Here is a 24,664-nt window from a genome sequence, read left to right as displayed (position 1 = left end):
ACCTCCACGAAAACTTGACCAGACGTCGATTTGCGAATCATAGGAGTTTAAATAGTTGTCAAATCAATGTCAATTCTGCATCTGCGTCAAAGGGTTCTCACAGGGCAGATGTTAACCGAGTGACTTTTTTCATGCTATCTTGTTGCATAGCCATAGATTGATCCAACTCTTGTGGGAAAATCGATTTGCAGTCATTGATGGATTGAAAATGTTATATTGACCACCAAAATTTGTTAATGTTTGTTGTGTATGTGTGTGTAAATATTTTCTCTTTGTATATGCCTGTACATGAGGTTACAGGAATTGCCTAAGGCAGGTAATTCAAGCTCAAAGTTCTGAAAGCTCTATGAAAGTTGAAGAGCTTAATGTGTGTTCCTTTTTGAAAACAGATGATTTATATTGTACATAGTGATATGTGTATAAAAGTGTTTTATTCATAGATGAAATAAAAATTTATGAATTTTTTAAATGAGGATTTCTTTTGTTTGCCTATGCATTAATAGGTCAGTGCATAATATCTGTAGCTGAATTCATTCTCACGAGTTCTTCGCTGAATCCTCCTTGAGAGAGAACAGTTCAGTGTAAGAAGTTGACTTAGTAAATCAAGGATGGATAAATAGGCAGTCATATGTCAAAGATATTTAATAATATTGATGCTCCAAGATGATTGTAATATAAAGAGCTGTACAATAGAGTTTTAACAGGAAGGACAATGGGTGGAATTATCATGAACCATAAATAGTAAATGAGGTGTAATCTGTATGGAACATGATACAACTGACCAAAATACACCAAAAAGCGAGAACTGCAAAAGCAAGACAGTAAATGTGTCTTGAGACAAAACATCATATTCAGAAGTATGAAGAGAAAAACATAGTAGTATTCCTCCAAAATTACAAAACACACTTGGACCTCAATGACAATTGCAATCCACCATAAAAATTCTCCACATAAAAAGGTTTCCAGAATGGCCAGTATACAATATCAAGAAGCTTTAGTCAATGATTGTGATTTCCTCCTTAATGAAAAATTCAATAACTTCCTCATCTACATTCTTGGTGTCGTTTTCTATCTCATCAGTGTCTACATCTGCAAAAGAAGTTTAGAAGTGTAAATCATGAAATAGTTAAATAAAAGTTTACAATCACAATATGAAATTGAGACACTTACTATTTCTTAATTGAAGGCGTCGTGGTTTCTGTTCCAACCACTTCTCTCGGCATTTTTCACGGTATGAATTGAATTCTTCAAACAGCTTGCGCCGTTTCTCCACCAATTCCTGAAAAACCAATTGTTAAAAATTCGGACAGTTCAAAACAAGAAACAGAAAAAAAAACATGAAAATAGTAGAGACAGACCTTAGAAGCTCTAGATGAGCGCATACGATCTTTACTCTCAAATTGAGCAGAATACTTCTTGAGGTTCTTCCTGATTTCCTTTTGCTCTTTAACAGACAGCAGGGATGGTGGACGAGGTCGCCAAAGCAGTTGACAGAAGGCTCCAGAGTTGAAGCGTCTCAAAATCTTCCCTTGGAAGGACCACACTGAATATCCAGTATCAACCTTGGCCTTCCAAAATGAGCAAACAGTAACAACATATCGACCAGTGGGATCCCATTCAACATCAGAAGCTTGGAAATGTTCTTGTTGAGTCATGACATTAAAGTCATTCGTATCAACAAACTCTAAGACTCCACTGGATGAGCGTAAATCAGCCAAAACAATGTACTGGCCAGTGGGAGACCAAAATAGATGATTGCAGCATTTCTTCTCCAACTTTTCTGTGAAGTTTAGGACAGAGATAATTAGTTAATGTCATTGTATAATAATTTAAAACAGAAGTACATGTCCTTAACACTTACTAAGAAGGGCAGGTGTCTGTCCAGTTTTAACACCATAGAAAGATACACAAATGTTGGGCTGATCACCGTGAATGATGGCAAATTTGGAACCGACAGGCTCCCATGCAAAAGCATGAATAGATTCTTTGACTTCCACACTGTCAACGGGAATTTGCTTCTCTTGCATGTGGAAGATTTCAAAGTTGAAGTACATACCCTATGATGATTTGAAAAAGAAGCTATTACAATAAAATAATAAAACTGAGATATAAAATAACATGAAAATCCTGTTAAACTTACACTGTACTTGATTTCATTCTTATCTTTACGAATCTTGCTGTACCTATCAACTTTGACACACAGATAATCTCCAGACTTTTGCCAATGCATCCGACAATCTGCTACATTGAATAAGTTCTTGGAACGGATCTCATTGCGGCTGAGTACAATCAAATACATTTATTAGGATAAGGAAGAAAAGAAACTTCACAGCAGATTAATTTATGATATAGACCTTGGAATTTCAATGAGTGTTACTCTGGCTGGGACATCTTTGTCTTCTGCCATCCAATAGGCAAGAATGTTGTCAACAGGAGACCAGCTGAAATCTCGAATGCCAGGGATTTTGAAACTTTTCTTATTAAGCAGACCAAATGACTAGAAGAAAAACAGGAGAAAAACAAGTAAATACACTTGTTACAATAAAAAAACAGTATTCCACAATTTGCACATACTTACAGGTGTTTCATACACACTCAGCATATCCTCATCGCTTCTAGCAAAGTATTTGTCATCATGAGACCACCGAATGAATGGCCACATCATTTGACTATTCAAATAGAAGGATCTTTTCTCCTGACCAGTGCGAATATCCCATATGATGAGGTTCTTAGGTTCGCCTTGGCCTTCAAAGGTGGGTGAATATGTCACAACATACCTAAACAAATAAATTTATGAGATAATAGAGGTCAAGGAGAAAATCAGGAACCTTAGAAATAAGATCAGAAAACTTGTCAATACTGTATGGAATAAACCACAGTTTTGGTTTTAAAATAAAATTTGATATTCAAATCTGAAAAAACTTAAAAAATTATGAGGTTTGTCAAATACAGTCAATTCTCGTTAGTGCGACTCAGCGGGCAACAGGGGACCAAATCGTTATAACGGGGAAATCGTAGTAGCGGATTTCCCCGTTATAACGATTTTACCGTTTTTTTGGTGAAAAATCGTTGTATCCGGGAAAACCGACAATTTAGCAGAGTTTTAGTACGTGTAAGCTACCATAAGCTATTAAACAGTGCCTTATAAATTTATTACACTAAGCATACCCCGAATTTCCATAGAAAAGTTAGCCCTTGTGATGTTTCAAAATAAGTGACTTCTTTACCAAATCTTAAATTTAGGTCATGTTATTACTTGACAGTATGTTGGCTGTTACATTACTCTATTGTACAATATTCTATTGTAAATTTTGAACTGTTTGTACCGGGTGTTGCATAAAAGACACAGGTGCGGGCGGGCGTGCCTACCCGCTCTGCCCGTAAGGCGCCATAGCCCCTTGGGTAGGCAAACCCGCCCGCACCTGTGTCTTTTATGCAACACCCGGTACAGTAAAAATATTTTACACTTTGATTCAATGGCTTATATTCTAACCCAATATCATGTACTACGGTTCCTTTGTACAACTATGTATTTGGCACTGTTTATCCAGGTTCGAGCGACCCGTTTTAGCCCATAAGTCGGGCGAGTTTGCACTAAAAATCGTTCAATCCGGTAAAAATTTTCGTTAGGGACGCCCCAAACCCGTCGTTCTAAGGGGTTTTTCGTTATAAACGGGATTCGCTATACACGGGATTTTTAGCATACAAAAGCATGCAAATGACATGGGACAACGGAAAAAAATCGTTATAACGGGGTAATCGTTGTATCCGGGCGTCGCACTAACGAGAATTGACTGTAGTCATAAGAGAAAACAAAGCTACTAACATTTTCAAAACATCAAGGGAGTGGTAAAACTGAGTAGGAATTGAAATGCCACCTCAATCAGAAAAGATTAAGCCAATAAATCATCAGATAGATGTCTGGGTGATCATCTTCATCACAACGAGAAAGGCAGATATACAATAATATGTACTAAAAGTTACCAAAATGCTATCAACGGATCGTCAGAAAAGATTAAGCCATTAACATCAACATTTCTTGGTCTGTATGATATACAGTATCTACATCACATGAAGACCAAATTAGGAAAACACATTGCTATGCAGTCTCATTCAGAAAAGATTAAGCCATTTTATCACCAATTTTAGTTCTGTGATATTTGTTTCATCATGTAGAGACAGGTTCAGGAAACAGAAAATATGTGCCTCATTTGTCAGAAAAGATTAAGCCAATAAAATCACCAGCAAATACTCTGTACTGTCAGTTTCATCATTTCTCAAGAAAGGCAGCAATAACATTCAAATATGTTTACAGTACTAGAATGCCATCTAAATCAGAAAAGATTAAGCCATAGAATCACCAGTTTTATTTCTGTGTGATCGTTCTCATCACCTTAAGAGGCAGAACTAAACATGAAGAGAGGTGGTTAATGTGCCACCATGATCAGAAAAGATTAAGCCATTGAATCACCAGCTTTAATTCTGTGTGATCTTATATGTCACTTGGAGAAGAGCAAGACAAAATATGGAGACACCTATGGAGTTTATTCGCCACTGTAGTCAGAAAAGATTAAGCCATAAAATCAACAGTAAATAATCTGTGATATCTTTTTCATCATTTTAAAATTAGGGGGAAATACAAGTATAGCAATATTAAATACCATCTCGGCCAGAAAAGATTAAGCCCATTGAATCACCAGCTTCAATTATGTGTGATCTTGATAATCACTTAAAAAAAGGCATGGCAAAATATGGAGAAAGTAGTTTACGTGCCAAAATAGTCAGAAAAGATTAAGCCAATAAATCAACAGAAAATAGTCTGTGCTGTCTTTTTCATCATTTTGTAATAAAAAGGGCAAAATACAAGAAAGATATAAAAATATTCAATGCCACCTCTGTCAGAAAAGATTAAGCCATTAAATCACCAGCTTTAATTCTGTGAGATCTTTTTCATCACATGAGGGCAAAATACAAGAAAGATATAAAAATATTCAATGCCATCTCTGTCAGAAAAGATTAAGCCATTAAATCACCAGCTTTAATTCTGTGAGATCTTTTTCATCACATGGAGAAGAGCAAGACAAAATATCAAGATAAGTAGTTTATGTGCCACAATAGTCAGAAAAGATTAAGCCAATAAATCAACAGAAAGTAGTCTGAGCTGTCTTTTTCATCATATTATAAAAAGTGAGAAAGTCAAAATAGATTTAAAATTATTCAATACCATCTCGATCAGAAAAGATTAAGCCATTGAATCACCAGTTTAAGTTCTGTGATATCTTTTTCATCACAGTGAGACGGGCAAGACAAAACAAAGATAGGAGTTAACAAGCAGCCTAGGTCAAAGAGACAGATAATTTTAAAAGATTGCTTTGGAACAAAGGAAGTTCCTCTTACTTTTGAAGAACAAGGTGTTAAAAGGTAAATCAAAACAACACTTACTTTTCACTAGGTGAGAAGTCAATGAACTGAACACCCTGGTGGGCAAATCTCATTTTCCGGGCAAAATCAGGTCCTCCCCACAAGGCAACACCTGCACCATGGATGGTAGTAAAGTACGTACCTAGAGGGGACCATTTTACAAATGTTTCTGTCCACCTCTGTAAAATGTGAAGTAAACGAAGAATAAGTACGGATAGGAGTTCAAAAACCCAAAAAGTAAACAGGGTAATTGTATGAAAATTAGCACCTCTTTTTCAACAAGCTTAGATGGTTCGGGAACAGAGTTCAGCCAGATTTGGACTGTGCTTCCACGGTTGCAAACTGTGCTGAATTGGTCGTAGGAATCAGGCTCCAATAAGAAATAGTGCAGATTGCCCATGTCAGTGTAAGGCTGAGGTGCTGGAGGTTCCCATTCATCAGGAATGTCTTCATACCTGAAAGTAAAAATGTAGGTTTACATAAATGTGAATTAATAAAACGAAAAGGGAGACAGAACAAAACATGATGCATCACAGGTCAACGAAGACCCACTGGTAGCTTACTTTTTGAAGTCAGTGAACAAATTCACAGTGAAAGTGTGCTGCCTATCAAGTTTGTGGTTGTTTAACAATGTTACTGCCTCAGCAGCATGAGCAGCGTTGGCATACTCAATGAAGACATACCTGGAGGGGGGGAAATTGAATTTAAGTATGTGGAGGTAAAAAGAACATAGATTGAAATTGGAAAGAGGACTTACCCCTTTGTACTCCCTTCTGGAGTCTTAGGATAGCACTCGTTGACAATTTCTCCCACCTTCGAGAAAATTTTGCTGACCACATTACGAAGTTTATCAAAACGATCTGCTGTAATTTGTGGAATACCATCAACAACAATAACAGATTCAACACCATCTGTTTCTTGAGGTCTGGTTTTGAGGATATCTCCTAACAATTCTGCAAGAAAGGAATACAAAATTTTCAAAATGAAAATTGACATAGGCAAACATGAAAACAGAATGTCTTGTCTCATCAGAAGAGAGACTAGGGCAGAAACCAAAACTAAGTTCATTGCAAAAATTCCTGAAATGGTTTTGACAACTGCCACCGAGGCACTAGAGGATACACATTTATTGAGAGGGCATTGAAATTATAAAACAAAAAAGGCTGTAACTTCCTTACATCTCATCCGAAAAAATCGAGGGAACTGCTCTCCATGTGAAAACTAAGATTGCCGAAGAAAGAGTATAGGCACTTGAGTGCATGAAGATCAGAAAGTGGCCAGTAGGGATAACCTCTGGTCTCCCACTCATACAAGCTACACAGTAGCAAAACGAGTCAAACTTCTAGACACATAAGAAGGAAGATATCGGATACTAGGAAAGAGCAGCACACAACAGACTTTCCTGCTGGAATCAGCACACCGGTCAACAGCCTGGTGATGTGATGACATCACACTTGAAGTTAGGTTAAATTTCCAAAACTTCAAGAAGTCCACCCAATAATACAGAAATAATTATATCTCACACACAAGATCAAAGAAAGGACTAATAGGAGCAGAATATCGAAGTAGAGCTACCACTTAGATAACAATTTGTAAATGAATCTTTGGAATGACCCAGGGCCATATGCTGTCCCAATAACAAGCACCACAAATTAGCCGGGCAGGACACTAACCTTCATCAGAAATATTGTCTACATAATCCTCAGGGTCACTGAAGTTGGGTTCCTCGTCTTCAGCCATTTCAGATTTATCTTGCTTGCTATTTTCGTCATTTGGAGTCGCCTTTTCGGCGTCCTTCTTCTTGGCCATCTTGGAAACCTCGTGGAGAAATATGGCTGCCGTCAGCGGTCGGAAAAGATATGTCGCTAACGTTGTGAATTTTGTTACAAGGCGCAAATGGTTTCGCCAACACCGCATCAATTATTTCCCACTGTTGTGCTTTCAATTTTCAAGAAAACATTTGTCGTTATTTTCATTTTCATCAATAGGCAGAGATTTGTTAATACCGCATCAACCGACAATACAATATGACGCGTTAAAACAATCGTCGAAAAGGAAACAATATGTGTTCTAAAATACATTGCCGTTGTAAGTGTCAAGTGTGGCACACACACACACCACACACACATTTGGCGCAAAATTTTGGGCTAGTTCTCGTGCTGCCGCTTTGTAGTTCGTTAGTAGTTTCGTTGGACAAGGTGGATCATATAGACTTATCTAATTTTATCATTTTATCACTTCTGCGATCATGCCTGGAGAATCTGCGTGTGTGTTGAAATTCGTCAAGACAACGGTTAACGCGTTTTCGCCTGTCAAGGGGTCGGCCAAAGCTGCGGGCTTCGACTTACGAAGGTTAGGCAGAGTTCCGAATGATGTATACTTTTTCTTTCATCTAGTACTGTTGCTTATGACATTGACTGATTCTTGTTTGCAGTGCTTATGATTATGAAATTCCTGCACGCGGTAAAGAACTCGTTAAAACAGATCTCCAAATCCAACTCCCAGCAGGTTGCTATGGTAGAGTAGCCCCTCGCTCAGGCCTAGCTTGGAAAAATCATATTGATGTCGGAGGTATTTCGGATTTCAAAGATATCGGATATAGTTAGTGAATCCATGTTCCTTTAATCTAATGCATTAAACTACTTCCAGCTGGTGTTATAGATGAAGATTATCGTGGGAATGTTGGAGTAGTGATGTTCAACCATGCCGAAACTGTATTTAAAGTGAACAAAGGGGACAGGATTGCTCAACTAATATGTGAAAGAATATTCTACCCAGAGTTGGAAGAGTGCAAGGTAAAGAACTTTCCATTTCATATCTATGGCTCTAATTTTTGTTTTACCCCGAACAGATTTTCATTGATACTGTCATCTTCATTCCAGGAACTTAGTGACACTGAGCGAGGGGAAGGTGGCTTTGGATCCACCGGGAAAAATTAGCCAGCCCTTTACTCTTTTCCTATGTATGCTCTACACCAATCGATCAGCTTTCAACTCCCCCTCAATCCTCGGGCTTTTAACCTTTTTTTAAAACTCTAGTTTTAACTGCAATGTGATTTTACTTCCTAGAACAATTTAAATTTATTTTTAACTTTTTTTTATCAATTACCTTACCTTAAAATAAAGCTCTTTTAAATAATGTATTCCTCTTTGGTTTTTCTCTTCCACAACCTCTTCAATGTGAGCAACAAATTTTAGCTGTGCTTCTACTACAGTACCATACATCATACAGTACATCATAACAATATGAATGATAGACGAACGTGGAAATCAGAGACAAGTGTCAGGGAAAGTTACTGTAAGATTCCCAGTTCAGTTGAACATGTGTTCCATGTTCCTCAAAATAATATCAATTCTGTATCTATTAGTATTTTTTACGCAGGTACTAAACACTCACTCCCTCATTTTAAGATTATAGTTTGACAGAGTGAAGTGAATTATTTGACTTGCTAGCTTTTGTCGCAACCTCTTTAAAACATGTAATATTTCCTCAAGTCAAACCAAAATTTCTTCTTCTGGGAGTATAATGATGGCAGAATTTATTATTAATTTATTCTGTCCACTTGAAGATGAATGTCATCCACAAACAGACGAGTGTGGAAAAAGTCAATGCCCAAATAATTTCATTTCAACATGTAATTTGCCTGAGTTTTACCGTGTTCTTTTGATTAGGCCCGTTAGAGGTCCGGGGGGGGGGGGGGGGGCCTCAGAGGGCTCAGCCACCCGGGACCTTGCTTCTTTTCCAGGGCCGCCTTTTCTCAAGTGAGAAAACAAGGAGAAAAGAATCGAACCTCTTCTGACATTTGAACTCAGGCCCTCTTCGCGCGTGATTGCACGGTGCATCCTGGGTAAACACCAACACCAATGGGGAGGTTCGCGAAAACGAACCGAGCCGACTTCGCTCCGCTACCCTACCGCACTTCGCACACACCTCTCGCTTTAGTTCAGAAAGGAAGTCACTCTCCGAAGAAGGCTGTGATCTTTCCCTGTAAAGATGGCCGCCCAGATCGTGAAAAGAGCTGTAAGTTCGTTTTAAAAAAATCTTTTATCTGAACTTCTGTCCTTATTTGGCATGTGTGCATGGCTCAGTTCGTCAGATTTACGCCGAATTGTGTTTTGCGTTATGTTGTCAAAGCCTAAAAACATGTTCTCATTGTGTATTGAGCCACCTCTCTGCTACGGTCGTTCCTTTTTGACCCACGATTCGGTCATTCAACATTTTTGGTTTTTATTTGCTAACGTTGCTTTGAACATGCATGAAAAATGTGTTTGCGTATTCCTTTATACTTTATTTATGTATTTTTTTGCTTTTAAGTCCTAGTGGACCCTAATATGTTCAACCTCAAGTACTTAATAGCCACTACCTGCTCATACCTCATCACATGTAGAGTAGCCCATCCAACCAATTTTTTTCCCTTTTTAACATTGTACATTGTACAGTGAAGACTGTGCTCCATAAATGTATAGCTGGGGAGTCATTTAAAGCAATAGGGTAGTAGGTTTTTTTAATAATCGTTTGGCTACCTTTCTGTAAGCCGTAACTATTTATATCTAACATTTTGGGAATAGTCTTTAAACAGGAGCACCATAAGTGACTGGATTAAAGGCTTGCTTTCACGATTGAAAAATGATGGTGGCCAAGGGCCTTCTTTTCAATCCAGAACCTTCGAAGTAGATGAGGTATGTGATGCACTGCTACACAAATGCTAGGAAACTCTGAAACCTTGTTTCCATTTATTATAATTCGTATTCAAAACTATACTTTCTCTCCTTGGTCATTTTAATTGACTTTCTTGCATTTTTGTGTTTTATTGTTTGTAGTTCTAAGTTGGTTTTTAGCAACCTTTAACACACTATAGCTACCATTTAACATCAAGTAATATTTTTCAACCTAAAGGAATAGAATATATTTCTTTTTCAGTGTTGTATTAATTGGGTTCCTGTTTATTTCAGCTGTCCGCCGCTCAGCCTTTGAAGAGGCATTACAGTAGTGGTACAAGAACGTGTACCCTTATTCCTGGAGATGGCATTGGACCAGAAATTTCTGCTGCTGTGCAGAAGATATTCCAGGCAGCAAATGTAAGATTAACTCTTACCTGCTACCCTTAAACCTCTTTTGGTTTCTGTGGATACTGATTTATATTTTATGATGTTCAGGTTCCAATTGAATGGGAAGTTGTCGATGTAACTCCAGTCCGTGGACCAGATGGACTCTTCAACATCCCTCAAGCTGCCATTGATTCAGTGAACAAAAACAAAATTGGGCTCAAGGGCCCTCTTATGACTCCTGTTGGAAAAGGCCATCGGTCTCTCAATCTTGCTTTGCGAAAGTAAGTCTAAACCACTTTTCCACAAAGTTGTTGGCTTTATTGCCTGTTTACATCACATCTTCAATTTTCAATCTCCTCTTTTCTCAGGGAGTTCAACCTATATGCCAATGTAAGGCCCTGCCGATCTTTGGAGGGTTATCAAACATTATATGATAATGTTGATGTTGTAACAATCAGAGAGAATACCGAGGGAGAGTACTCTGGTATTGAACATGAAATTGTTGATGGTGTTGTGCAAAGTATCAAGCTCATCACCGAAGAGGCCTCTGCGCGAGTAGCTGAGTATGCATTTGCCTATGCCAAGGATAATGGCCGTCAAAAAGTTACCGCTGTTCACAAAGCCAATATTATGTAAGTTTACTTTGCTGTTACTTGGGAATGAAAAATGGCAATTTCAAAATGAAATGCATTGTTATCTTATTTCAGGCGCATGTCAGATGGTCTCTTCTTGCGTTGTTGCCGGGACGCTGCTGAGAAGCACCCTGACATCAAGTTTGAGGAAAAGTATCTAGATACTGTCTGTCTTAACATGGTCCAGGATCCCAGTAAATATGATGTACTGGTCATGCCCAACCTGTATGGTGACATCTTGTCAGATATGTGTGCTGGACTTGTCGGTGGCTTGGGACTTACACCCTCAGGCAATATGGGCTTGAATGGAGCCTTGTTTGAATCTGTAAGTATTTATTACAGTAGTTTATTTTTAAAACAATCAGATTTTGTTCATCAAGGTTAATTGCGTATTTTAACCCTAAATTTCTTTTTAGGTGCACGGTACCGCTCCAGACATTGCTGGCAAGGACTTGGCAAACCCTACTGCGTTACTTCTGTCAGCTGTCATGATGTTGCGTCACATGGAGCTGAACGCTCAGGCAGATAAAATTGAAAAAGCTGCCTTTGATACCATTAAGGAAGGAAAGTACCGTACTGGTGACTTGGGTGGCAAAGCCAAATGCTCAGAGTTCACTAATGAAATCTGTAGCAAAATTCAAGCATCATGAACAATTAGACTGTAATTCTAACTCTCCCAAACATTTGTAGGAATCAATAATTTATGCCTTTGACTCAAGTGTATGGTATTATTTCAATGCTGTCAGGCTGTGAAGATCTTTGGCGAAAGGGAGGTCTTTTCTATGACCCCTTGTCTAGCTTTATTCTTGTTTTGTTCAGAAAATGAGTGCAATGAGTACCTCTCAAATTGACTTCATAGTGGTGAGCAGTATTACTTCTAGGCAATCATCTGATTTGAATTTGTAATAAAATAAATTTATGTACAGTCAGTATTAGATTTGCACTCAATGTTAACTTTTTCAGTTAGTATCAAGAGGAAGCTCATTTCAGAGTTAATGTCTAAGTCTTAAATTTTTATTATTTATTTATAGTAATGAAGTGGGAGTAATCTACCAAATGACAGTCTCACTCTTGAGATATGAGGAAACTCGCTACATACCTTTAGTATTATGTTGTCTTGTGTTAAATGTGTTGGAAGACAATAATTGAAGCTACTGATTGCAGACATTTTTACATCAACCTAATGAGTTTGGCCCCTTACGTGATGATTGTGTTACTTTTCCTCTTTTTAACTTCTTTTTTAATTTTACCTGTTAGATGTCCTGTTTATTGTGTTCACTGCATACCTCTTTTTACTCTTGCATCTTTGTTTCATATTCTGAATGTTTTTTTTTAACCAATACAAATGATATGTGCCTTGGGAAAGTTTCACAATTTTGAAGTTGTCATTTTGTGGATGCTGATGTGTACTTTGTAATTCTATGTAGAATAGAGCTTTAACGCTCAGAGGCTCTAGATAAAACCTTTTACATTTTTGTGCCAACCCAAAACAAAGATGTTTAAATGTCTGGGACCTTTTATAATCTCTATTGGCCCCAAAGTTCTTTCATTTTGCAATGGCATCAACTCTAGATTTATGTTCCTGGAAGCTACTACCATTACTAGTCAATTTGTTTGGATTTCTATTCTGGAGAGTTTGTGTGACTATGCTGCAAGGTTGTAACTTATTTGTTGTTGTTGAAATAAAGGATAGAAAAACATTTCTTCTTGCACTTGTTAGTTCTTTTGTTAAATCAAATTTTAAATAAGTGTAAATTAGGGTAGTTGGGTCAAACAGATCAAGAATGAGGAAAGTCATGTTACATATAATTCAAAACATATTTTAAAATATATACTTTGTTCAGGCACAATTAAGATTCAGACTCAATCCTCCGATAAATTTCAGATATCATATTCTCATTTTCGTCAGAGTAGTACCTTTTCTTCAGAGTCCTGTACTTCCTTAGCATGTACAATGCCTCAATTTCTTTTACAACGTAGTTTCCACGACTTATAAGCTGTTCTATCTTCTCAGGATCAGTAACATCTTTATTCCTCATGAAAGCAGTTTTAAGACGCGGCCTGAAGTAGTCCCAGCCCAATGGGTATTCTCGACCGAGGTAAACTAACTGAAACAAAAACAGAGGTCATCGTTTCTGAAGAAAATCAGAACAATTAGCGATAATACAAAATACTGGAGATACACACCGTTTTATACAGATTTATTACTTGAGTACGTTGCCCCATTTTGTGAAGGGCGACTTCCTGACGAGAACAAAAACAAGAGAAAACTGTAAAAGGATATCCATGTTACAATTGTGTGTTATGTGACATTGTGTACCCTTAATCTCACAAATGGTGTTATGACACTTCAGCTGCATAATTCTAATACGAAATTTTTGTTGGATCACCTATCTAACCATGATCAAGATTAATTTAAATTAAAAATATAAGTGGATAGGTAAACAACGTAATATTTGACAACTAACCTTTGAACTGTGCACGATTGTGGTTGTCCGAATTATCTGACTGATCAGTTGTCTGCTTGTTTGTGTTTATATTTTACGTACAATTTCTCATTTTTTGTGAGGCAGAGCCTTTTGACAGCTTTTGTTTAAATCTTACGGTGTTTGAAATGGTCCAGAAGGCGGTGAAGTTAAAGTTGTGACGAGAGGTGTGAAAAATTACATGAGAAAAAGTTTTCTAAATTTATTGCGTAGTATTTTTGTTTATTTGTCATGTGTAACTAATTGTGTTTTCTTGAAATTTGCTAAGGGAAAACACGAAGTACTGTTTCATCTAGTCTTAACCATCAACAAACAGCTAATAATTATCACTTCTCAGTCCTGGGAAAAAAAATGGTTGCTTTAAAAGAGAGCTAGTAAGTAGTTAATAACTTGATATTTAACTGTCTTAACTTTGTCAGTCTTTTCCTGAAATCTTGGAGAGCTGACTCGTGTTCCTTATGTATTGTCATTTGCGTGCTGCCTAAGTGTATTGAGCAGATCCCCAAGGTCAGGTTATGGCAGCATACTAGAGCAGTGCTAAGTTAACAATCATGTGTTCGTTTGTTTTGATTCGGTTTTCTCTCTGATCTTATAACAAAAGATATTAAACATTTAGGTAGTTGTATCTATTGAATAACTGTTTAGCTTGCCTGACTTGAAGGCCCTATCAAATGAACTCATTCTTTCACATATTTTACTTGCTCCTCACATGGTCTGCTTTCAAAACCTTCCTTTTCTTGTCTTCATTTTGGCACCAGTCCATTTTGTGCTGTACTTGCCAGTTATTTTAGGGTTCAGGTCATTCTGAACTACTTCAGTTTGACAGAGTAAGCGTCCTAGAGTATTTTTTACTATGAAGTCATTACTGACATTATTCTCCAACTCATTTTATTCTACGTAAATATATAAGATTTAGTGCCTACTGCTTTCAGTCCTATGTAATATGTATTTAATGTAATATGTAACAGAGTTCATTTTCACCAGGTGATTCTCCTCATATTAATTTAGCCCTCAAAATTTTTGTATTACAGTTGACACCTGCATCGTGGGATACTAAAATCTCAAATTCATTAACATGGGTCAAAAGGAAAAGGTTATTATATGTCTGTTCACTATTTGCATTATAGCTCATTGTTATTTTTGCCTATTTTCTGGTTCAGGAGTAAATTTTCTAAATCTGTCCCTTTAAGATATTTTAAAAGTTATTTTTCAATTTTTAATGCCATATGCCCTAGGTCAAGAACATTTTTTACTTAGTTCAAATCTTCAAAATCCGTTCAACCATATTATGGGATATCATACCATAAAATTATCAAAGTTAAACTTTTTCCATTTTGTTCAACTCTTAAAAAATAATGACATTTGTATAAAGGGAGCAACTTTTTCTCATTTTCCAACCTGAACAGCACTGACACTTTTTTTTTTCCCACCCTACTCAGCCAGATTGCACAAAGCTTTAAATTTTATACTGCTTCTGTTCTCTGTCCTAATGTGTCTCACTTATATCCAAGTTTTGGCATAGAAGTCAAAAGTATGTTTGTGTTTGTGTGTCAATTTTGTCAAAATCAAAAGTGTTGTAGGACTTTACAACTGGTTTGTGGTTTGGTTTAGTTCCACAACTCCCAAAAGGCTTTTTAAAAAAAGTAGGACTTTTTGTGCACCATTGGCTTTCAGATTTGTTTTCTGTGTGACTTGTATTTTGTAGAACCAATATTTGAACTTTTGATCTGAGACTGTAATATTTTGAACTTGAGTAATGTGCTTTTCTTTTTCTTTTTTGTTGGTATTTTTCAGTTGCAAGTCTGGTGCATGAGCTTCTCGTAGTCACACATATCACCGACCATAATATTAATTTCTACCTGTCCACTGCTGCCGCCACTGGTTGATGGCCGGCTACCTGAATCACTCCATCTCGCTCATGTCCGGTGATGGTCCCTCAATTCTGAACGGATCTGGTGACTCATCCCGGCTCAACATGCGCGAATCTTCACCCCTCCAGATCTTTGTGAAGGCAAAGAAGAAGATAAATGATATTTTCATTGAAATTGAGGATTATGTTAAAGACACAGTCCGATTTACAAAAGGTACTTAAATGGTTTACTAAGTACAGCAATCAATGAAATTTCTGTCTAGGTATCCAATTTATTCAATCTGTCTGCTTCATTTAGCACTTCAAGAAAAAAATAGTATTTTAGAGGCAACTCAAGCTGAACAAGTTGCAGGATATGTTCAGAAAGTCCAAGGTATAAGGGATGTGTTAACTCGTGACCACATGAAAGTGGCATTTTTTGGCAGGTAAGTTTTTTTTGTGATTTTTGAGGTGTGTGTTTGTTTGATTATTATTTTACTAGTTTTTCCTTTTGCCTTTTTTTTTTTTTTTTTTTTGTCAGAACGAGCAATGGAAAGAGTACAGTTATAAATGCTATGCTGAGGGAGAAGATTCTTCCTAGTGGCATAGGGCATACCACAAATTGCTTTTTGCAAGTTGAAGGCTCAGAGAATGGGGATGCTTACCTGGTTGCTGAAGGGTCAAGTGAAAAGTTGAATGTCAAGGTATTTTTTTGTGTTATGTGTGCAGGGTAATTATTGAAAAAGTACTTTCTCTTTCTTGTGTCTTACTTATCTTTTATTTGTTTAAATTATTTCACAGTCTGTCAAACAACTAGCTCATGCTCTTTGCAAGGAAAAGCTCAATGAAAGTACTTTAGTTCGTATATTTTGGCCGAAAGAAAAATGCCAATTACTAAGGGATGATGTTGTCCTGGTAGACTCCCCTGGCATAGACGTATCACCTAATCTTGATGATTGGATTGACAAGCATTGTATTGATGCTGATGTATTTGTGCTAGTTGCCAACTCTGAAAGTACTCTCATGGTTACGGTATGTGAAACTTTGCCTTCAGCTCAGTATTTGTTCTGAGGACTTGCACTGATCCACAATAATCTTCAACAGGAGAAAAGTTTCTTCCACAAAGTGTCCACTCGCTTATCCAAGCCAAATATTTTTATTTTGAACAATCGATGGGATGCATCAGCCTCTGAGCCAGATATGCTTGACCAGGTAAGAATTGTAACCGTATGTCTCTTACACACTATAATTCCTAAAGTAGCATTGTATTACATTGTTGTTTTAGATCTATCATTGAGCCATTCAACAATACTGATCTGTTAGTCTATTTTCCTCAGTTAACTGTTCTGTTGTTGTAACCTATTAAGCCTACACCTTTAGAATGCTCATTTTTTTTTTCATTGTATTTTTTGGGAACTAAATTCACTGTTGTCCTTTTCCCAAGTATCTTATCTTAACTCAACACACTCACTATAAACTAACATAATTTGTTTGTTTGTTGTTGCTCTTCCTTAAGACTCTCAATGTGACCAATGAGGTAAGAATTTGTGTAAAAATGTACCACTTACGCATATATAAACTGTATTTTCAGAAACTGCTTCTTACATCTCATTCAAAACTACAGTCCCCTTTTCTTTTCTCTTCATCATTATTGTTTAATGTAATATATATGTTCTCTAATGTTTAGCCCAAATGTTTAAAATTTGCTAGTGCTTCATTTATTGTATAATTTGCCTTTTTTTTTAAAAAAATAATCTTGGATGCTTTGTATTTCTGGTGCTCCGTGAGGCCACTGTAGTTTGTTTGCCTTGTAGCAGAATCATTTACTGTAAGTTTAATTTATAATCCATGGAAACTTTCCTTTACAGGTCCGCGCTCAACATTTGGAAAGAGCAGTGGAATTTTTGGTGAAGGAATTAAAAGTTTGTTCCCAAAAAGAGGCACAGGAACGAATTTTCTTTGTGTCTGCCAAAGAAGTTTTACAAGCCCGATTGCATGAGCTGGATGGTCTACCTGCTCACAGTTAGTTAACTTGCATATTGAATGTTACTCTTCCTGTGTCATCTGTTCTGAAATATGACATTCATTTCATTTCAGCTGGTGCATTGGCTGATGGTTTCCCAAACCGATACTTTGAATTCCAAGATTTTGAGAGGAAGTTTGAAGAATGCATTTCAAAATCAGCTGTGAAGACAAAGTTTGATCAACATTCACAGAGAGGCAAACTCATAGCAACGTAAGGTTTAATCTATTAAGAAAATTAAATTCATCACAAAACTTTTTAATTATTTACCTTAATTACTTGTTATAGCGAAATCCGAAAAATTATGTCAGATATATATGATGAAGCCCAAAAGTTAAAGGAAGCAAAATGCAAGGCAAGGAAGGAAATGCGGGACAAACTGCATTTCACTGAACAGCAACTGGATAGATTAACTCATGAAATGAAGGATAAAATCCATGAAATGGTTGATGATGTTGAGCAACGAGTGAGCAAAGCTCTCAGTGAAGAAATACGACGCTTGTCTACCCTTGTTGATGAGTTTTGTGTGCCATTTCACTCTGAGCCTTTGGTGTTGAATGTCTATAAGAAAGAACTTCACAGTCATGTTGAAAATGGCTTAGGCAGTAATCTACGCGCCAGACTCTCAACTGCACTGGCCATGAATATAGAAAACAACCAGCGTGAAATGACAGGTTGGAACATTACTAAGTTACCAGAGATTTCTGTAATCCATCATTATTTGCTAATTTTTTATTTGCCCTAAATATAACTTTACAGAGCGCATGGCATCATTGTTACCCCCTGAAAAAACACAATTGCTTGTTAGTGTGTTGCCTCGTCGAGAACCATTTGAAATTCTTTATCGTCTAAATTGTGATAATTTGTGTGCGGACTTCAAAGAAAATCTGGAATTTCGCTTTTCATGGGGAATTACTGCTCTTATCAGCCGATTCTTGGGCAAAGATGGTCACAAGGTAGCCCTTGCTAACTACCCCTCTCATGTAAGTTTGGAAGTATAATAGATGATTGCTATTTGGTAGTACTTCTTGTTGTACCATTTAATTTTATATTCTCTCTACATTTTAGATTGGCTCTGGACTTATGTCACCAAATGATTCTGTAGACAGTAACATGGTGGCTTATGGCTCTGGTAGTTCCTCCATATCTCGTATTGATGATTGGTCTATTCCATCAAGGATTGCCCTTGCCTCAATTGGCTCACAGGGAACAATGGGAGGGCTAGTTATTGCTGGATTTGTGAGTCTCTATAGTGCTAAATATTCTTTTAGATTGTTTTGTTTTATTTTTTTTTCATGCAATGTTTTTATTTTAGATGCTAAAAACCGTAGGGTGGCGAGTAATTGTGGTTACGGGTGCTGTGTATGGTTGCCTCTATCTCTATGAGCGCATGACATGGACCAATAAAGCCAAGGAGCGTAATTTCAAACGCCAATATGTGGAGCATGCCACCCGTAAACTTAGGCTAATTGTTGATTTGACATCTGCCAACTGCAGTCATCAGGTTCAACAGTAAGTGATTAATTTGGTTCTCATCTCCTTTTCAGGGAACTTCTAGCATCCTTCTTTAAGTTTAATATAACTGTAATTGTATTTTTTCCTTTTGCTTTCAAATAGGGAACTGTCAAGCACATTTGCTCGTTTGTGCCACTTGGTTGATGAAACAAGTAAAGACATGGATATAGAGCTGAAAAAGTTGGACTCAGAAGTTCTTACTTTAGAAGAGGCTGCCAGCTCTGCTAAAGTATTACGAAACAAAGCAAATTATGTCACAAATGAATTAGAAATGTTTGATGATATGTACCTCAAAACGGACAATTAACTGTACTTCAAATGCTGTCTTGAAACCACTGATTAATCAATCATTTTGTAGTAGTTCAATTTAGTGATATGTAACATGAAGGAAATTGAAACAATTAACTTTTGTCAGCACCCCATGCCTCTTCTCTACCATTCTTTTTGATCTACTTTTTTTCTCCTTTTGTTTTAAGTTGTTAGCTGTTGATAAAATGTAATCAATTTAATACCCCATGCCTTTTGTTTGGGATTGTGACCTACTGTGCCCCTTAGATTTTAGAACCTATTGTCAATAGGGATTATTGTTTTCTGTGATGTTTTAGGATTTAGCTTGATTTTTTTTTTCTGGAAAGAACATACCCTGTTGCTTTTCTTCTCATTGGCCTCTATATGAACTGCATTATTTTATTGATTTAAACAGTTATTGTGTCTATGATTAATCTATATTTCTGTCCTTTTGCAATTAAGAGTTGGTAGAGAGCAGATTACTCCTCTTTTGAAATGTCCCCTATCAAATTCTCCATGTTAAATTTGATTGAATACAGCTCATGGCTGACCTTAGTGTTTCATCTCATGTTGAAGATAAAGTGATTGAGTGGTTTTTAGTACCTTCATGGACATGTTAAAGTAGTCACTATTGTTTATCATGTTCGTTTTTGTTTTGTATTATGAGATATGATAATTAAACTTGTTATGTGACAATTTGAACAAGAGGCAGGACTCATTTTTCAACATTCTACATTGTTTCACCAATTGCATGGAACTAATCTTTTATTTCTACTTCAAAAATATATGAGCTTAAGTAAGAGTAACACGAAGATCAGCAACAACTTCCAATTTTCTGAAGCTGCTCAAACACTTAGATAGATTTTAAAAATACTTCAACAGTTTTTAAAAAAAATATGTATGAACAAGAGTAGAAAATAAAAACCACTGGTTTAAAGTCAAAGTGAGCAACATCATGAATTATACATTTTCATTACCAAAGAACAACAATAAAGCCATTGCTAAGAAAAATCTATCGGTTACTTAAATGTTCTGAGAACTCGACTTAAGATCTGCAGGAATCAAAAGATAAAAATTCTAGAGAAAAACAAGACAACTTTGTTTCAAAAATAGAAGTTGTAATGACAACCTGAGGCTATAAGATAGAGCAGCAGGTCACAAAGACAGAAGTACAAATGAGGAGACAAGTTATTTTAGTTCTAAAAATCTTAGATCAGCATCAAGTTACAGAATTTGAGAACACTGCTCTCTACACCTAGACAAAATTGCTGTGCGTAACAGTTCTACAGATTCCTGAGGAAAATATACTATCTCCAGAATAACAGTATGTTAACGGCATACTGCAAAACAAACTGTATAGAAGTTTGATAGACTAGATCTACAAAGCACAGCTCAAAAAACAGACACAATTTTTCAACTTGTTCACTGCTAGATCTGAGTGTTCTATTCATAACCATCAGAAAATTGTAGAAAATAGCTAGGATCAGCAAAGGCATTGCTGTTAATATACATAACAAAAATAATGACCTAATTCTTGTATAAATTAAAAATAAATATACTAATAGTTTTTTACATTCCACATTCTTTAACTGAAGTCATACATCTGACAAACTAAATGGTTAAAAATAGAGAAAGAAAAAAAGCGAAACAGAGGCAAAGAATAGATAAAAGAAAGTAAAATTTACCAGAATGGTTTTACTACATATTACAGTAAATTTCTGCACATTAGAGCTGAAACCTATTCTACGGAGTTCAAAGAATGGGGAATGCTTTGGAAATGTGTGATGTGCAATGGTCTTGTAAAATTACTGTAGGTGTGTTTGTAAAACACTACAAAAAAGGATTCCAATAAATCAATGGCAAATAAAGAAGAAGAAAAGAAAGGAAGATGCAGAGGATACAGACTCAGCCCAAAAACTAGAGTGAATTTTTGAAAAGTGTCACAGATTAGGAAATAGGAACTTCAATAAGCGCAATACTCATAAAATACCAAATTTAAAATACCATTGTGTTCAAACACAAAAGGTGACAATATCACTACATTTCTTTCAATATTATGAAGAGGCCAAAGAAAAAATTATAATTTTATTGAGATTGGAAAATCTTCTAATTACCAACCCTATAACTAGAACCCACCTACAACAGGAGACTTAGATAGAAACAGACATCAAGATAAGCTTTCAACAAGTATCAGCACAAAGATAACAGACATCAGGAGTCATAATATTGTCCTGCTTTTAGGCACACACCTCTTTCACATTACATGAGTCTTTCAAAATGCTTTCCTCACGGCTCAATACAATCAGCAAGTACAGTACTGTACTAAAATCCAGATAATTTGTAACACAACAAAATAAACACTCTCCAAAATATGGACAAACAGGAAGAGATGAATGGATGTAATGAGTGTCACATGAAATTAACTACCAAACCAGTTTATCACAGCTGTGGTTAACAGATAGGTGTAGACCTATCACTTTACATGCATATAGTAATACCTATCCATACCAGTATTTGAATTAATAATCAATGGCCCATTCATTTTCTTGCAAGAAAGTATCTACAACTTCTTTCATGACAAAATTGGGAATTAATTGGTCCTGAGTTAGTTTTACTCTTGTAACAGGGTCAAAGTGTCCAACTCTCTGTAACAAATGGAAATAACTCTGGTTAGGTCATGGTACATGTGAAGCACTTACAGTTAAAAACTTAGAACTAAAAATGGCCCAAATCTCTTTTTAGCATGAGAATGGTTTTACCTGCAAATGTTCTTCTATGTCTTTTCTTTCATAGGTTATTCCACTAGGTGTAATTACCGGTTCGCTTAGAATTTCAAAACTGATTTTTCCACATAGATGGTCAGGAACCTCACGTTTCTGAAAATTGAGGAGGGAAATGAACGACCATACCTTCAAAATGGGATGAAAATACCAAAGTAAAAAAGTAAATAAACCACAACAGATACTCACGCGTCTTCTTTCATCTACTTTGGCAAATAGTGAGTGTAATTCGCTGGAGTTATTTTCCTAGAGAAAAACAGGAACATGAAACTGTTCTATGATATCTAAATAACTACAGGTAATAATTGGCTAAAAAGAGTACCATATCATAGCATCAGTACTTACACACTGTCTTTCTAATTCCTCTACTTTTGATTGTACTTCTGTCTCTGAGAGGCCAGAGGAGCTACGTACTTCTTTCACTTGTCTCTGTGTATCCTCAGCCATAAGACGATTCAAATACGACTGCAAAATGCATTTTAAAGGTTATTTTGGCTCATATTTGATAAAAAGAGTTGACTTAATTGCAGAATAAACAAGTAGATTTTTTAAAAAGTACCAGTAATTCTATTTCTTGCGCAATTCTTTTCTCCTCCTTCAGGTTCCAACGTTTTTTTCTAGCAGAGCGTAATTGGCTTGCTATTTCATCTCCGAAGTTTAATTTTTGCTCTTTTGCCAAATCATTAGCTGAAAATAGAAGGAAACAAATACAGGGAGGTAATTGTTTTCATTACAATAAAAGTACTTGTGGTCAATAATATGGGAGGGGTTTTGCTCTTACCTCTCTGCAAATGCTTTATTGCTTCATCATAGTAATCCATTTCTGATAGAGCCTGTCCTAGAAAAAAGTGACCCTTAACTAGAGTTGAATCCACATCTAGAGCTCTTCGACTGTCTTGACATGCAGCTTCCCATCGCTTTAATTTAAGATGACACAGAGCTCGGTTGGTAAAGTATGTTGCCATTGTAGGGTTTTTAATCTAAAATGAAAGAGCAGGAGGTAATATGTTTCAAGCAATAAAGTTACATAGCAGTATCTTCAAAGTCTAAAGATGCTGTGCAGTACAATTAACTATTCAAAATTCAGATGGAAAAACTAGAGAATCCATACAATAAAAATAATAGTATCAAAATAATTGGTAGTTCAATGATTGAATGAAAATATTGACAAACAAGGTCTAGAATGATGCACTCACAATGGCTTTAGTATAGCAGCTGACCGCATCGTCATACTTTCTCTGCTCAAATAGCCTGTTCCCTTGCTCTTTGAGCTCAATGTCTGTTAAATTCGCGGTGGAATACGTGTATTTATTACTCATCGCGATCAAACTGAATACTTCCAACAGCAAATAAACAAAGCGTATGCAAGGCTAGAGGAGGCCACAACAATCGTCAGCTGTTTACGTGACGCACACTAGTCGAAATCGAAATCGTTTCTGCGAACGACTTCGACCACCAGTAGAAGCTGGCGGTCGATTTGAATTCACAATACTAGTGAGCATCATTTGATGTGATGCAATGGCCTCGCCAAAGGCGTCAGTGTCAGTTTTTTTTTTTCATTTAGTGTATACCCAGCATCCAGCCTTCCGAGCGGAGAGAAAAGCATGGGCTGCATAGTAGTTTCTAGTAGTGGAAGTAGGCCTTTCGGTCTTCGTCACGATCATGACACTGGGCGCGTTGCCGCTCCCGACGGCAAAGCAGATACGGACGGAGCTCGAGCAGAGTACCGTCTTGGTGCTGGAACCTCGAGGATCACAGACACGGTGTCCTTGTCGTGGCGAGGCGGTGGCTCCAGGCTGTAGATGGGTTCGGGGGGGAGGGGGGGGGGGGTTGCCTGGATGCGAGGTGTGGGGGGCGCTAGGGTGGTGGCCGCACCATGGGCGCACCGCACGGAGCATGGCACAGCGTGGTGTAGTAGCTCGTCTTATCTGCGCATGACAAATCACCTCTATCTGACACCGCATCCAGCCAGCACGACTACTCTCTTCACCCCTTCACCCACTCCACCCCCTTCATGTGCCTCCCCCCCCCCTCTCTCTCCCCACCCAGGCGCTCTCTGTCCCCACACCACCACCTCCTCCTATCTCTGTAAGCTTTCCATGTCCAGCGTGTAACATTGTGGCCCATCAACAAAACAAAAGGAAACCCTAAAAGAAAAGGGAAAATAACAGGGGGAAGGACGAATGGCAGAGCACCTAAAAGTAAAGGCTGACAAAATATTGAAAGAGAAACGTTTTGTAGGGGTTTGTAAAACACGACGATAGCTCGACACACGGCGCTAAAACTGTAGTCTACCTACCCGACGCAAAACGACAGGCAACATTAATTTTTAAAATTGCTAGACATTCATAGCAGGGTGCGTCGATTTCGGATCCAATCGGTGACCGTTACAAATGCTCTTCCAACCAGTCTCCCTTTCTATCCCGCTCTCACTCCCCCTTTAAAAATGAATCGAGTGCGTTGCGAGTGCGCTGCGAGGGCGAGGTAAGGGCGAGGCGAGAGCGTGGCGAGTGCGCGGACGAGTGCAACGCGGGTGCGACGGCAGTGCGATGCGAGTGCGCAGGCGAGTGCAAAGCGAGTGCGATGTGAGGGCGCGGCGCGAGTGCAGCCCGAGTGCAGCCC

General features: G+C 37.3%; 6 protein-coding genes across 13 annotated transcripts; 3 read left to right on the top strand and 3 right to left on the bottom strand.

Annotated features, from left to right (window-relative positions):
* Positions 1-627: 627 nt before the first annotated feature.
* LOC113206913 (eukaryotic translation initiation factor 3 subunit B) lies at positions 628-7,271 on the bottom strand. Its single transcript, XM_026423197.2, has 12 exons — positions 7,095-7,271; positions 6,179-6,374; positions 5,985-6,104; positions 5,690-5,876; positions 5,443-5,600; positions 2,579-2,777; positions 2,355-2,497; positions 2,141-2,279; positions 1,862-2,057; positions 1,359-1,780; positions 1,171-1,279; positions 628-1,089 (listed from the first exon to the last, which is right to left on the bottom strand). Exons 1-12 carry the CDS (start codon positions 7,228-7,230, stop codon positions 995-997), a joined length of 2,100 nt encoding a protein of 699 aa, XP_026278982.1. The 5' UTR covers positions 7,231-7,271; the 3' UTR covers positions 628-994.
* Positions 7,272-7,542: 271 nt separating this feature from the next.
* LOC113206914 (deoxyuridine 5'-triphosphate nucleotidohydrolase) lies at positions 7,543-8,563 on the top strand. Its single transcript, XM_026423198.2, has 4 exons — positions 7,543-7,773; positions 7,856-7,992; positions 8,071-8,216; positions 8,304-8,563. The coding sequence occupies exons 1-4, from the start codon at positions 7,670-7,672 to the stop codon at positions 8,358-8,360; spliced, it is 444 nt and encodes a 147-aa protein (XP_026278983.1). The 5' UTR covers positions 7,543-7,669; the 3' UTR covers positions 8,361-8,563.
* Positions 8,564-9,292: 729 nt separating this feature from the next.
* On the top strand, positions 9,293-12,801 carry LOC113206934 (probable isocitrate dehydrogenase [NAD] subunit alpha, mitochondrial). Of its 2 annotated transcripts, XM_026423224.2 has the most exons (7): positions 9,336-9,441; positions 9,990-10,100; positions 10,374-10,499; positions 10,578-10,750; positions 10,838-11,101; positions 11,177-11,426; positions 11,518-12,801. In XM_026423224.2, the coding sequence occupies exons 1-7, from the start codon at positions 9,415-9,417 to the stop codon at positions 11,749-11,751; spliced, it is 1,185 nt and encodes a 394-aa protein (XP_026279009.1). In that variant the 5' UTR covers positions 9,336-9,414; the 3' UTR covers positions 11,752-12,801. The 2 variants fall into 2 exon arrangements, with proteins under 2 accessions (XP_026279010.1, XP_026279009.1); XM_026423225.2 differs by lacking the exon at positions 9,990-10,100 and having other exon boundaries at positions 9,293-9,441.
* Positions 12,802-12,890: 89 nt separating this feature from the next.
* LOC113206936 (electron transfer flavoprotein regulatory factor 1) lies at positions 12,891-13,704 on the bottom strand. 3 transcript variants are annotated; one of them, XM_026423228.2, is made up of 3 exons: positions 13,570-13,704; positions 13,289-13,371; positions 12,891-13,209 (listed from the first exon to the last, which is right to left on the bottom strand). In XM_026423228.2, the coding sequence occupies exons 2-3, from the start codon at positions 13,325-13,327 to the stop codon at positions 12,952-12,954; spliced, it is 297 nt and encodes a 98-aa protein (XP_026279013.1). In that variant the 5' UTR covers positions 13,328-13,371; positions 13,570-13,704; the 3' UTR covers positions 12,891-12,951. The 3 variants fall into 3 exon arrangements, with proteins under 3 accessions (XP_026279013.1, XP_026279012.1, XP_026279014.1); XM_026423227.2 differs by having other exon boundaries at positions 13,289-13,345; XM_026423229.2 differs by lacking the exon at positions 13,570-13,704 and adding an exon at positions 13,422-13,560 and having other exon boundaries at positions 13,289-13,345.
* LOC113206933 (transmembrane GTPase Marf) lies at positions 13,644-19,969 on the top strand. 5 transcript variants are annotated; one of them, XM_052264242.1, is made up of 16 exons: positions 13,644-13,754; positions 13,856-13,961; positions 14,619-14,680; positions 15,382-15,671; positions 15,756-15,882; positions 15,978-16,140; positions 16,238-16,468; positions 16,541-16,648; positions 16,953-16,973; positions 17,305-17,458; positions 17,534-17,672; positions 17,748-18,133; positions 18,219-18,442; positions 18,528-18,698; positions 18,775-18,971; positions 19,077-19,969. In XM_052264242.1, the coding sequence occupies exons 4-16, from the start codon at positions 15,473-15,475 to the stop codon at positions 19,279-19,281; spliced, it is 2,325 nt and encodes a 774-aa protein (XP_052120202.1). In that variant the 5' UTR covers positions 13,644-13,754; positions 13,856-13,961; positions 14,619-14,680; positions 15,382-15,472; the 3' UTR covers positions 19,282-19,969. The 5 variants fall into 5 exon arrangements, with proteins under 5 accessions (XP_052120202.1, XP_026279005.1, XP_026279006.1 ...); XM_026423220.2 differs by lacking the exon at positions 14,619-14,680; XM_026423221.2 differs by having other exon boundaries at positions 13,722-13,961.
* Positions 19,970-20,009: 40 nt separating this feature from the next.
* LOC113206935 (E3 ubiquitin-protein ligase CHIP) lies at positions 20,010-23,456 on the bottom strand. Its single transcript, XM_026423226.2, has 7 exons — positions 23,239-23,456; positions 22,824-23,022; positions 22,602-22,729; positions 22,388-22,507; positions 22,232-22,288; positions 22,022-22,138; positions 20,010-21,907 (listed from the first exon to the last, which is right to left on the bottom strand). Exons 1-7 carry the CDS (start codon positions 23,359-23,361, stop codon positions 21,782-21,784), a joined length of 870 nt encoding a protein of 289 aa, XP_026279011.1. The 5' UTR covers positions 23,362-23,456; the 3' UTR covers positions 20,010-21,781.
* Positions 23,457-24,664: the final 1,208 nt, after the last annotated feature.

Source organism: Frankliniella occidentalis, unplaced genomic scaffold (genome assembly GCF_000697945.3).
Source record: "Frankliniella occidentalis isolate FOCC.00 unplaced genomic scaffold, Focc_3.1 Scaffold17, whole genome shotgun sequence".
In the NCBI taxonomy this organism is placed as follows: domain Eukaryota; kingdom Metazoa; phylum Arthropoda; class Insecta; order Thysanoptera; family Thripidae; genus Frankliniella; species Frankliniella occidentalis.
Note: the sequence above shows the minus strand (reverse complement) of the source record. Positions and strands in the feature narration are given on the sequence as shown.